This window comes from Gopherus evgoodei, chromosome 5 (assembly GCF_007399415.2).
Source record: "Gopherus evgoodei ecotype Sinaloan lineage chromosome 5, rGopEvg1_v1.p, whole genome shotgun sequence".
Lineage (NCBI taxonomy): Eukaryota > Metazoa > Chordata > Testudines > Testudinidae > Gopherus > Gopherus evgoodei.
Window position 1 is genome coordinate 47,259,369 of NC_044326.1, and position 14,674 is coordinate 47,274,042.

At 38.9% G+C, this 14,674-nt stretch overlaps 1 protein-coding gene across 5 annotated transcripts in view; it reads right to left on the bottom strand.

Moving 5' to 3' along the window:
* ATP8A1 (ATPase phospholipid transporting 8A1) overlaps nt 1-14,674 on the bottom strand; it is a 254,637-nt gene that overhangs the window by 179,906 nt on the left and 60,057 nt on the right. For 2 of the 5 annotated variants that reach the window (XM_030563157.1, XM_030563155.1), the window contains exons 7-9: nt 10,502-10,575; nt 8,296-8,365; nt 6,097-6,224 (exon numbers count right to left, since the gene is read on the bottom strand). In XM_030563157.1, the coding sequence (XP_030419017.1) occupies nt 6,097-6,224; nt 8,296-8,365; nt 10,502-10,575 (272 nt within the window). The other 3 variants (XM_030563159.1, XM_030563156.1, XM_030563160.1) reach the window with 2 other exon arrangements.

The window sequence follows — 14,674 nt, forward strand, 5'->3', positions numbered from 1 at the left end:
TCTTGCCCTTGCCCTCTTTGGCTTGCTCTATCAGAGTGGGGGAACAAACAGAAAGAAGGAGCCCATCGGGAGATCCCACTCAGATACTAGAGTCAGTGAAATTTCTGTAAAAGTAGCAAAGAATCCTGTGGCACCTTATAGACTAACAGATGTTTTGGAGCATGAGCTTTCGTGACCCACTTCATCAGATGCATGTAGTGAAAATTTCCAGGGGCAGGTATATATATGCAAGCAGGCTAGAGATAAAAAAGTTAGTTCAATCAGGGAGGATGAGGCCCTGTTCTGGCAGTTGAGGTGTGAAAACCAAGGGAGGAGAAACTGGTTTTGTAGTTGGCAAGCCATTCACAGTCTTTGTTTAATCCTGAGCTGATGGTGTCAAATATGCAGATGAACTGAAGCTCAGCAGTTTCTCTTTGAAGTCTGGTCCTGAAGTTTTTTGCTGCAGGATGGCCACCTTAAGGTCTGCTATAGTGTGGCCAGGGAGGTTGAAGTGTTCTCCTACAGGTTTTTGAATATTGCCATTCCTAATATCTGATTTGTGTCCATTTATCCTTTTCCGTAGAGACTGTCCAGTTTGGCCGAGGTACATAGCAGAGGGGCATTGCTGGCATATGATGGCGTATATTACATTGATGGACGTGCAGGTGAATGAACCGGTGATGGTGTGGCTGATCTGGTTAGGTCCTGTGATGGTGTCGCTGGTGTAGATATGTGGGCAGAGTTGGCATCGAGGTTTGTTGCATGGATTGGTTCCTGAGCTAGAGTTACTGTGGTGCAGTGTGCAGTTACTGGTGAGAATGTGTTTCAGGTTGGCAGGTTGTCCGTGGGCGAGGACTGGCCTGCCACCCAAGGCCTGTGAAAGTGTGGGATCATTGTCCAGGATGGGTTGTAGATCCCTGATAATGCATTGGAGGGGTTTTAGCTGGGGACTGTATGTGATGGCCAGTAGAGTCCTGTTGGTTTCTTTCTTGGGTTTGTCTTGCAGTAGGAGGCTTCTGGGTACATGTCTGGCTCTGTTGATCTGTTTCCTTATTTCCTCGTGTGGTTATTGTAGTTTTGAGAATGCTTGGTGGAGATTTTGTAGGTATTAGTCTCTGTCTGAGGGGTTAGAGTAGATGCGGTTGTACCTCAGCGCTTGACTGTAGACAATGGATCGTGTGATGTGCCCGGGATAGAAGCTGGAGGCATGAAGGTAGGCATATGGTCGGTAGGTTTTCGGTATAGGGTGGTGTTAATGTGACTATCACTTATTTGCACCGTGGTGTCTAGGAAGTGGACCTCCTGTGTAGATTGGTCCAGGCTGAGGTTGATGGTGGGGTGGAAGCTGTTGAAATCGTGGTGGAATTTTTCCAGAGTCTCCTTCCCATGGGTCCAGATGATGAAGATGTCATCAATGTAGTGTAGGTAGAGAAGGGGTGTGAGTGGACGAGAGCTGAGGAAGCGTTGTTCCAGGTCAGCCATAAAAATATTGGCATATTGTGGGGCCATGCAGGTGCCCATAGCGGTGCCACTGGTCTGGAGATATATATTGTCATCAAATTTGAAATAGTTGTGTGTGAGAATAAAGGCACAGAGCTCAGCAGCCAGTAGTGCTGTGGCATCATCAGGGATACTGTTCCTGACAGCTTGTATTCCATCTGTGTTTGGGATGTTCGTGTAGAGAGCCTCTACATTCATGGTGGCTAGGATGGTGTTTTCTGGAAGGTCACCAATGCATTGTAGTTTTCTCAGGAAATCAGTAGTGTGACGGAGATAGCTGGGAGTGCTGGTGGCATAGGGTCTGAGTAGAGAGTCCACATATCCAGACAGTCCTTCAGTGAGAGTGCCAATGCCCGAGATGATGGGGCATTCAGGATTTCCGGGTTTGTGGATCTTGGGTAGTAGATAGAATAACGCTGGTCGGGGCTCTGAGGGTATGTTGATTTGTTCCAGTGTTAGTGTAGGGAATGTCCTGAGTAGATGGTGCAGTTTCTTAGTGTATTCCTGTCATAACCTAGTCCCAGATTTGGACCTTAGCGTCCAAAATATGGGAGTTAGCATGAAAACCTCCAAGCTTAGTTACCAGCTTGGACCTGGTAAAGCTGCCACCACCCAAAAAATTAGAGTGTTTTGGGGCACTCTGGTCCCTCCAAAAACCTTTCCTGGGGACCCCAAGACCCAAATCCCTTGAGTCTCACAACAAAGGGAAATAAGCCTTTTCCCTTCCCCCCTCCAGGTATTCCTGGAGAGATACACAGAAGCAAGCTCCGTGAATCTAAACAGAGGGATTCCACTCTCTCTATTTCCAGTCCTGGAAACAGAAGTACTTCCCTCTTCACCCAGAGGGTATGCAAAGTCAGGCTAGTAAATCTAACACACACAGATTTCCCCCTGACTTCTTCCTCCCACCAATTCCCTGGTGAGCACAGACTCAATTCCCTGGAGTCCCCCACTAAAGAAAAACTCCAACAGGTCTTAAAAAGAAAGCTTTATATAAAAGGAAAGAAAAAGTACATAAAAATGGTCTCTCTGTATGAAGGTGACAAATACAGGGTCAATTGCTTAAAAGAAATATGAATAAACAGCCTTATTCAAAAAGAATACAATTTAAAGCACTCCAGCAACTACACATATGCAACTACAAAAAAAAACAAACCTATCTTTTTGTACTTACAACTGGAAACAAAGATTAGAAAGCAGGAAATAGAAAAATCCTTCCCATAGCCGAGAGGGACAGATACAAGACAAAGGACTCAGACACAAACTTCCCTCCACCCAGATTTTAAAAAGTCTTGTTTCCTGATTGGTCCTCTGGTCAGGTGTTTCAGGTTACTTCTTTCCAGGTGAAAGAGACATTAACCCTTAGCTATCTGTTTATGACAATTCCTCAGTGGGATCTGAGGGAAGTGGCCTGTAGAATTTGGTATTGGAGAGTTGTCTGGAGGCCTCCTTTTGGTAGTCAGACATGTTCATGATGACAACAGCACCTCCTTTATCAGCCTCTTTGATGATAATGTCAGGGTGGTTTCTGAGGCTGTGGATGGCATTGCGTTCTGCACGACTTAGGTTATGAGGCAAGCGATGTTGTTTTTCCACAATTTCTGCCTGTGCACGTCGGCGGAAGCATTCAATGTACAGGTCCAGACTGTCATTTCGACCCTCAGGAGGAGTCCATGTGGAGTTCTTCTTCTTGTGCTGTTGGTGGGAGGGTACCCGTGTATCAGTGTGCTGTTCAGTGTTGTCCTGAAAGTATTCTTTGAGTCGGAGACGGCGAAAGTAGGCTTCCAGATCACTGCAGAACTGTATCATGTTGGTGGGGGTGGCAGGGCAAAAAGAGAGTCCTCGAGATAGGACAGACTTTTCTTCTGAGCAAAGTGTGTAGTTGGATAGATTTGACGACATTGCTGGGTGGGTTGGGGGTATCACGGTTGTGGCCCCATGTGGCAGGTAGGAGTTCATGCCTCCAGCTTCCATCCCGGGCACATCACACGATCCATTGTCTACAGCCAAGCGCTGAGGTACAACCGCATCTGCTCTAACCCCTCAGACAGAGACTAATACCTACAAAATCTCCACCAAGCATTCTCAAAACTACAATAACCACACGAGGAAATAAGGAAACAGATCAACAGAGCCAGACATGTACCCAGAAGCCTCCTACTGCAAGACAAACCCAAGAAAGAAACCAACAGGACTCTACTGGCCATCACATACAGTCCCCAGCTAAAACCCCTCCAATGCATCATCAGGGATCTACAACCCATCCTGGACAATGATCCACACTTCACAGGCCTTGGGTGGCAGGCCAATCCTCGCCCACGGACAACTGGACAACCTGAAACATATTCTCACCAGTAACTGCACAATAGTAACTCTAGCTCAGGAACCAATCCATGCAACAAACCTCGATGCCAACTCTGCCCACATATCTACACCAGCGACACCATCATAGGACCTAACCAGATCAGCCACACCATCACCGGTTCATTCACTTGCACGTCCATCAATGTAATATACGCCATCATATGCCAGCAATGCCCCTCTGCTATGTACATCGGCCAAACTGGACAGTCTCTACGGAAAAGGATAAATGGACACAAATCAGATATTAGGAATGGCAATATACAAAAACCTGTAGGAGAACACTTCAACCTCCCTGGCCACACTATAGCAGACCTTAAGGTGGCCATCCTGCAGCAAAAAAACTTCAGGACCAGACTTCAAAGAGAAACTGCTGAGCTTCAGTTCATCTGCATATTTGACACCATCAGCTCAGGATTAAACAAAGACTGTGAATGGCTTGCCAACTACAAAACCAGTTTCTCCTCCCTTGGTTTTCACACCTCAACTGCTAGAACAGGGCCTCATCCTCCCTGATTGAACTAACCTTATTATCTCTAGCCTGCTTGCATATATATGAAATTTTCACTACATGCATCTGACGAAGCGGGTAGTCACCCACGAAAGCTCATGCTCCAAAACATCGTTAGTCTATAAGGTGCCACAGGATTCTTGCTGCTTTACAGATCCAGACTAACATGGCTACCCCTTCTGATACCTGAAATTTCTGTTTTCTAATGGAGAGGAGAAAATGAGGAGAAACATTTTGATCACTGATGCCTCAAAATCAGCTTAAGAAGTGAGGATTGTAATTGATAATGTGGGAACACCAAACTGTTACTCCAGTTGCCCTATGAGAGGCACAGAATCTGGCACAAAAGGGGCCTGATCAAACCCTTAAAGCTGGTGGACAAGTTTGACCTACTTCTAGTATTTGCAGGAAGAAGTATAATGCAAATTTCTTACACCAGGGAAGAGGTCAGGATCCAGAAAAAAATATTTACCTATAATTCTTGTTCTCTGAAGGTACATATTATACTAGAGCCACACTTTCGGGACTATCCTTCTGCACATAAAGCTTGTTCTAAAAAGTCCAAAATTAAATTTTTGAAATATTAAATCGCTTTACCAGCAGATGGCATGCTCCTACATGCTGTTGAGGCATAACAGCCAGCAGCACTTTGAACATTCTTTGTTAACCTAATTAAAGAATTTTAATGAAATTTAGAGCAAAAATACACTTTTTTCCTAACAGGAAAGAGGATGGCTGTGTGGATCTATTATAATTATTACCTTCAGAGAAGCATTATAGGTAAGTGTTTTGCTCTTCTTTAATGACAAGTACAGTAGAATTATAACAGATCCACACTCTTGCAACTGAAATCTCCAGGAATGCATCTGTAAGAAATTGGTAAATAAAAATGAAATAAACAAAAATTGTTAAAAATTGATTACAGGAAAACCCCCCCGACCCCAGACAACTTCTTACATGAAACATATATCACTAAATGTAACAGGAAAAATATTGTATACAGAGGAATAAAATACCTCTCAAACTTTCAACTACAAAAACAGAGAGAGCATATAAAATAAGACTTGGGGAATAGAGAACTGGGCTACTCTGAATGCAGAGGTTCATTTTGTCACACTAATAAACCAGACTTGTTTTTATACTACAACAGACTCCATATAACGTTTTGTAAGCATCAGGTATCTTGAGAACTTTCATTAAGCTACTCTGCAAATCTGTGTATTGAAAGCATACTTAGGCTGTCTATCTTTAGATAAATACCTTATGAGTAACGATGAAAAAATAGGCAGACATTCAGACACAGTTCTCTTGAATACAATTTGACTTAATGTGTTTCTGTCAAATTAAACAAGAATTGAGATGTACATACTAAGGGATTTGGTCCATTCCAGACACAAGCCAAGAGACCTTTTTATATCCAACTTGTAGAATAGAGACTCCCCAACTAAAGCATGAGGGAATGGAAGAGATTAGCAGGATGAGTGATTAAGGGAGATTTCAAAAATCATCTTTGGAATGAATTTATAATTAGCACTGCTTTATATTTATATTATTAGCATCTGAAAGTTGCTTATTATATGACCTAAAGTTCCTGGCATCACGAATATAACCTTTGACATTAGAATCTCAGTTGAAAAGGAAGCTTTGTTAGCTGAGGAAGGACTCAGCTATTTGTACCACAGTTCAAGAGATTTAACAGTAAGTTTTAAAATATATTGAAATGTTTTACTCAGAAGTTTACGTACCCATGCCCATCTAGTCTGATATTTCCAACAAAATCATAGAGATGTCGATTTGGGCTTTCACATTCAATTCTGCCCAAAAGTATCATCAAACTGTCAATGTCTTTTATATCCGCTGTCAATGGCAAACCCTGTAAACAAAGTTTGTTGTAACACTATATTATAAAAGTATAAAATAATAAGTTAACCTATATATTATACAATAGACTGTCTGGCATTGCACAGCAGAGGAAGGGAGCTTCCATGTCGGCCTCCATGGAGGGTCCCAACAGAATGGCATTGGGGAGCACAGGCACAGCTCTTGGCCAGTAATATGGTAGCACTAGCCTCTTGAAAGTGATCTGTCTTTCATCCAGAGTCATAACCCCAAACGAACATCCGCCCACACCAGACAGCGGAGGTGGCCCAGTATGGAGGAGAATGCATTCTGTATCTTTCAAAAGGCTGATAGTCAGAAAGAGAACATGATGCAGATCTCTTAAGAGAAATTCTGGGGAAGTCAGGCCGCCACTCATGCGCAGGCCTCCTTCACCCATGCTTTCCCTCTCCAAAAAAAAGCAAGACAAGGCTTAAGATGTCACAGTCTGGCTCTATAGCTTGGAATAGATAAGATTTTAAACAATTATCACCATGTCATTAGTTTCTAGAATGAAGTAATATGTACAGTATGCATTGAAAATTTGATTGATACCTTTATATTTAGGAAGCTTTTCTACATACATACAATAGATTATGAAGCTAATGAAATTCAACAAAGACAAATGTAAGGTACTACCTTAGGGAAGAAAACCCAAATGTATAAATACAGAATGGGAGATAACTGGCATGGCAGCAGCAAACTGCTGAGGAGGATCTGGGCGTTGTGGTAAATCCACAACCTCAGGCATGGGTTAGCAATACAATGTTGTTGCAAAAATAGCAAATGCAATTTTAGGTTGCATTAACAGAGGCACAGCATGCAAGTCATGGGAGGTGACAGTACCACTCTACTCAGCACTGGTTAGACCTCAGCTGAATTACTGTGTCTAATTTTAACCACCAATGTATAGAAAAGATGTAGATTAACTGAAAAGGATCCAGAGGCGAGTGACAAAGATGATCAAAAGGATGGAATGCAAAACCATAAGAGCAAAGACTGAGGAACTGAGTTAAGTTCATCTAGGCACGGGATAGACACTAGATGACCCTTGCAGTCTCATCTAACCTTATGATTCTATTTCTATAATTCAAAATCTCATCATTTCTCTCTAAATACCTCAGCTACTTACACATAGCATCAACTATCATTTGTATATAGGTGACTCAGCTATCTCTCCACTCTTGCACTCTTTTTTCAATCTCAAATTCAAAGTGACTAAAGTGAACCTCAAATCTTTTCCTATCAATTATCTCCATTACCTCCTTTCTTCACTATTGTTAATAACTTCATTTCTCTAATCACACAAATTTACAATCTTTGTGTCATATTATCTAAATTACTCCATCTCACCACATTTCCATATTGGCACACAATTCCCTCCCTCTTTCTCTACAAATCTCTATAAAATCTCAGTAATCTGACCCTACCTTTCTGGCCCTCTAGTCAGAATTCTCGTCTTTGTGTTGATCATTCCCTACATCACTATTGCAATTTCCTCACTATCTGTTCACTCTTATCATGGTCACCTTCAAGGCTCAACTCTGCTCCCCTCTTCTCTCTACCCATTCATTTTGCATCACTAGTGCCTTTGTAGCCTACTACTCACTTTTTGTCTTTATGCTTTTTTCCACAATATACTTTAAGCCTGAGGGTGAAATTTTCAAAAATTGCGTAAGTGACTTAGAATCCTTAGTCCATATAAAAAGCTATTTAGATACTCAATGAGACTTGGACTTCTGAATGCTCATGTTATTTTTGAAAATAGAACGTAGGACCTAAAAATCTTTAATTTCTGCCCCTTAGGTTCCTAAGTCACTTTTGGGCTTTTGAACATTTTACGCTTTTACTCACTAACAAGTCCACTGTGAACCTCTTTACATTCAACTCCCTCTTTAACATTCACTACTCTGAAATCTGTCAGAATTAAGCCTCCTAAAACATGCTTTCGTATATTTCTTAATAAACAGCAGTACATCCTTATATTGAAATAACTATATACAGAAAGCAAATAATCAGATATTTAAAATATCTGTAGCTAATATATTAAAAACATAAATTCTTACCTGTCGAATTTTTAGGTTTGTTTCACCATCTAAATTTGATGTTTCAATGTAGCACATGGCTTGTGGCTCACTTATTTTAGAAAAAATAAAGCAATTATCTTTTAATATATCACAGTAACAAATATAATAATTTATTAACATGTAAAACCTCTCTGTAATTTCCTAACATAAATTTATATATTACATTTCCTTTAATAAAAGCCTTCAGATAAAAAAGCTACTAGGGACAAATAGTTGTGCAAAATTATTAAGTCATTCACACTTTCAGAAAATGTCTGCCATAAATATATCAAAGTTATGAAGAAAAATGTGTATATAGAATTGGAGTTTTCCAAAAACGTAGAAAGCTTCCTATTCAAGGTTCACATGTGCTCACAAATTTACATTTAACAGCTGATCAGAATATTCCAGATATTCCAAGTTCATTTGCAAAAGGTCTCTTGATATATTTCTTTATAACAGATATGCACAACTAATACACTGCCATTTAGCTCCCATGTCTTGCCTCTTTTTATGCAAACTCTGTTCTCAAAGAATGAGACTACAAGTTAGAGTTTATGCAAGATATTGCAACTGGAGTCGTGCATTTATTCAGACTTATGCTGATAAGTGGTTGATATCATACCACCCCATCATGTATTGTAATTATACCATATCTCCTATGTCAACAGACTTAGGCTCTTAAATATTAACTAATAAACAGTAATAAACATTTGTATACCACTTTTCATTCTTAGTAAGACATTTTCAGATAGAAATTGAGTAAACATTAGTCCCATGTTACAGATGGGGAAACTGAAGTACAGAAACATCAAGTGACTTGCCTAAGGTCACATGGTGAGTAAGCAGCAGAGTCAGGAATCATGGTTCAAGATTTCTGAAATGTTTACTCAGCTGTCAGTTCCTGGACAGGAGCACAGAATCAATAATTTAGATCTGTGGGTGGAAATTTAGCTTTGTTTTTGTAAGGGCCTAGGAAGTTAATAAAAATACTAGAAGTAAATAAATAGGAATTTAATCTCTACAGTGATTTGAAATCTTGTAGGTTTTAATAGAAAATGCTTTTACTCTCCTTTTTTAAAGAATTAAAATGAAATTTCAATATTATTATTAAATAAATACATATAGAAAGTTTAAAACATGTTTTCAATCAATGATGAATAGTAGCCAATGTGTCATTAACTTTATCTTGAGGCAAATATTCTGAATTTTTTTTAATGTATTGATTACTTCTTCGTATTTTGACTATACTAGCATTAAAATATGACATTTAATGATCACAAATCTCTTATTTTAAGATTGAAGAAATACTTCAATTACTCATTGATTTTTTTCTTGGGCAACTTTTCTAAGAATGTAAATGACAGACTTTCATTTAGACTGTATTTGTATAGCTGATTCAATAAATGCATGTATCTAATTCTAGCATTTTTTATTAGTTTAACAGTCCAAAAAACAAACACCACATTTATGAAGTACTTTGAAATGGCCTAAGGTAGCAAAGACATTACAATAAGAGACATGCTAAATTGCAACCATTTTAGTAGAAATGCAAGTAAACAGATTACAGTTAGATCACGGCAGGCTGTTGATTTGTTAGTGAAAAACAAAACAAGATGCAGCCACAGTACAAACACTAGTATAAAGCTGAAGTATATCAAAGTAACATGCAATTTGTCACTATACACAAGAATGGAGCTATTTTTCCATCACATGCAGTACAGAATATTCAACATCCAACTTTGTGCAGAGGGTCCTATAAAAATGTATCAAATGTTAATGATTTGTTCTATTATATAATTTATTGAAACAATGAGCTGTCTACGGTTCAAATGTATTCCCTCTCAACTTGTCTAAAGCACAACACTGCAAAAAGTTATACTATGGTTTCACAGTGACAGTTTGTTTTATGAAAATTTGCTTAATGATTTTGGTGAATATAATACAAAAATATACTAGAGAGGAGTGAAACAAATTTTCAGTATTTGGGAATGCAATCATACATTTATACATTTCAATAATCTATATAAATATCTTTATCAACTAAATCTTTTCTACTTCTATAAAATTCACCTCTGTAATGTGTTTATTTTTAAGACAGTTGATATATCTACATAGTTATGTAGACAAAAATTGAATTACATTTTTCAAATTTGGTACATGAGGACCCACATACACATTTCCTGTGCAACCAGTTTATTCTAACCTTGATGACAGACTGATGAGATCAGCTGGGAGATGCTCCCCATTGGTGACTTTCACTATTTCCCCTACTGCCACCTACATATCCCAGTTTAAAAATGATTAGAACAGAAAAATGCATAACGAGGAAAAATCAAATGGACAAAGAGACAAAAAGACAAAGTCTGAAATTATTATACAAAACAATACATGTTAATAGACACGTTTGATGACAATTTTTTTAAAATCCATTTAAATCAGGTCAGAGAGCAGAAGACAACAACATATAAATTGCTGCTCAACGAGCTTGCTTTACTTTAAACACAGATTCTAAGTTTCAGAAAAAATTGATAATGAAGTTAAAATAAAATACGAGCATCCTATGTTCTCAAATCACTGCATATATAAAGGTCCCAAAGAAGTTGTACAGTAGTATTAGAAGTAGTATTCAACTTTTTCTGAAAAGGTAAGAGGACAAGAATCTTTACATGTAGATAAAAAATTCAATTTCATTAGCATAGAATCAAAGTTTATGAATTATGATTGGAAGTATTATTGATACCCAAGTATTATAATATCCAAATACACTTAGTACTGTCTATACTTTATATTTGTACAGTGCTCAGCACTGCAGAGCCTTGCCTCTAGGAGCTACCATAATAATATTATATTGCTTGGAAAATAATGACCATTTGACAATATTTTATGTATCTTAATATACAGACTGGATATAAGGCTCAGATTAATACTGTAGTGAGATCAATGTGGTTTTTTCTGTAACAGATACAGTTGAAGGCAGAGTATTTGTCCTGATGCACTATCTGGCTGACAAGCATGTGGGACACGCTTTTCCTCTTATCATATGCACAACCATGACTCTCCCTCTGGTTTCTGAAGAAATTCAATATACATACATACACAAATAAACTATTCTGATTGCAGGCATTCTGTCATGGTAGAGAAATGCAGGATGAAGGAAAACTTCATGTCAGCCCTTTTCATCCTTGCGGAAAAGAAAGTCACTCTTGAGACTAAAGAATTTCCTAACTCTCCAGTTTAATACATTCTGTATAAACAGACTATTTCACTGAGACTCACAAGCAGAAGAATCAATAAGATTTTTTTTAGTCTTATTTTACACACTTTATTTGATTAAATCCTCATCTCTCTATAGCTTCAGCTGAGTGCTTTCATGGCTATGGTAATGATTTCAAAAATGAATATCTGCTGACAGAATGAATAACTTTACAACAATTGGTGAAAAATCGCTAACTAACCTGAACTATCAGGACTAAATAAACTATTTTTATCTGTCCTCCAGCAACACATTTTAAATGATGTCCCCTCATAAAGGTGTTTAAAACAACAGAAAAAAAAAACGGTGCTGATCCTCTCCTGAATGACCCTAACACCAGAGACTTGGACAGTCAAAATGTTGGATATGCTTGTCTTGGAGAGGACTCACAAACTTTAGAAATGAGTATCCTCATAGCTTCCACACCTCTGGCCTCAGAGAACAGGGGGAAAATAAACTTTCCCTGTAATCTGATAACAACACTATGGAATCATTAACATGAACAACAAGCCATACAAATCCAAATATTCCCTTGTAGTCTGTGGATCTGGTACAGGGGACTGAAAGCATGGCAAAGAAACATGATTCAGAATTGTTAAGAATTGGCTTAAGATGAAGCAAATAGGTCTATACTTGGATGGCTTCATCTTTGGACAATCAAATCAAAGATATTTGGATTTAGAAACCAGTCTCCTGGAGAAATCATTCGATCAATTACACTGTCTGGCAAGATTTCCCCCTTCCCCTTTCTCAGGCTCTGTGATTTGCACAGGTGTTTCCCAATAATTAGAAGCAGACGTTTTTGGACCACAGATGCCAATCTAAATCCATATTGCCTGTTGATCAACAACACAATAGTCAAGATGTCAAGCCCCACCATCAAATCATTGATTCTGAAATCTCAGCAGCAGTCTGAGACAGTCCTCATTTCAAGGATGTAAATATGTAAAGGATATGCTTCTTTTGTCCATTTTCTGTTTGCTGCAGCCTTTGTGATGCAAGTCTATTCCGAATTTGTCAGTTCAGTCACAAAAAGATACAAGTCCTTCCACTGTATCAGGGATAAAACTTCCCAAAGTAATCAAGAACTCTGAGTCAAATTCTCCAAAAACTGCTATTCCTTGCTCAAGAACCAACCACATTTTAGCAACCTAAAATAGAGCCTGGCCTATAGAACCATGTTAACATAAAATGTCACAATCTACTTGAGTGTGATCTGGCACACACACATGAAGTTCTGGATCTGATCCCTGATCTCTGTCACTCATTCTGGAAAGAGAATAGTTTCTTGATATCAAAATGCATCCCCAAATGAATGAATTTAAGAAGGAAGCACAGAAGGCGCTCTTTTTCAAACACATATACCATACCCATTCCCCATCCATACCAGCCCATAAAATCAAAGAGCTGTAAAGCAGTTCTCTGATAGCCCTCACATTGTCCTACACCAAGTGGAGTTAGGATACAGGACAGAATTAACCCCCCTGAGTGTGAGTGGAGGGGAAAGACTGGAGCCCCACACAGCTTATCAGATAGCTGCTGCCGCAGAAGATGCCATGAATGAGGAAAATTCAGGGTGCTGCTGTAGCGTGTCTGGTGAAGACGCTCTCTGGCAATGGGAGAGAGCTGTTCCATCAACATAATAAATGCACCTCCACGAGAGCAACTCTCCTGCCAACATAGCATTGCCCAAACCAGCACTTCAGTCAGTTTAACTTATGTTGCTTGTGGGGAGGAGAGCGCATTTTCACCTGAGTGACATAAGTTATACAGATGTGAGAGGTAGTGTAGACCAAGCCTCACATGACTGTGCCATCTCCCCTTCTTTTCAGACTTAGCATATAGGTCCTATAATGATTGGGACTATCAAGACATCTTTTGGTCTCTCTCTCTCTTCATGTCTGTCATTACTCCTAAACAAAACAAGAGAGTAGAGAACTCCTCTACTGCTACACTCTTGTGATAATGCAGAGAGGACACACTGTTTGTGTATGAAAGGGGCTTTCACAAACAGAAGGAATTAAAAGATTTCACTTCCTCAGATACTGCGCTGCCTAACAAGGTATGGAAGGAGAAGGAACACCTCTGAGTTACAAAATTCTACCCCAGGAGGACAGAAATGGTAAGAGGCTTTGGAAATAAGTACTAACAACATAAGAATGGCCATACTGGGTCGGACCAAAGTATCCTGTCCCTAGGTAATCATCAAGTGATCCATCCCATGTCGCCCATTTCCAGGTTCTGGCAAACAGTGGCTAGGGACATCATCACTTCCCATCCTGGCTAATAACCATTGATGGACCTATTCTCCATGAATTTATCTCGTTCTTTTTTGAACCTGTTATACTCTTATCCATCACAACATCCTCTGGCAAGAAGTGCCGCAGGTTGACTGCATTGTGTGAAAAAATATTTTATTTTGTTTGTTTTAAATCTGCTGCCTATTAATTTCATTTGGTAACCCCTGGTTCATGTGTTATGAGAAAGAGAAAGTAACACTTCCTTATTTACTTTATCCACAACAGTCATGATTTTATTGTAATCTTGCCATGAAGCAAACAGAATGATTCATTAGACAGAGTGCTTACAACCCAAATGATTTTATGTTATTACATCAGCACTTCAAAGATATCTACTTTGTAATACTGGACAGCTGGATGACATTAATTCCATGACCTATCGGGACCTCTGAAATACTACAGATTGTCTTGCTAATTAAGGATTTAAAGCCTTAAAATAATCCTTCATATGAAAATTCCTCTAACACAGTGTTTCCCAAACTTGGGACGTCACTTGGGGAAAATCTATCTCCTATCCCTAACTTTGTGACAGGTTATCTCTTGTATTAGACAATCCATAGATTGTAATTAAGGAATATACTGTCTGTCTCTCTCTCTGATCTTAGATTATCATTAGGAAATGTTGGTCTTAACTGATGAGCTACACTAACAGAAATCCCAAATTTATAACAATTCAACTCCTTCCAACCCAACCACCTTTTATAGACTACAAAAGATCCTAATCTTGCAAACACTTTATGCACATGCTTAACTTTATGCACAAGAACAGTTTTATTAACTTCAATAAAGTAAACACATGCATAAAGTTTAATCTCAAACATGA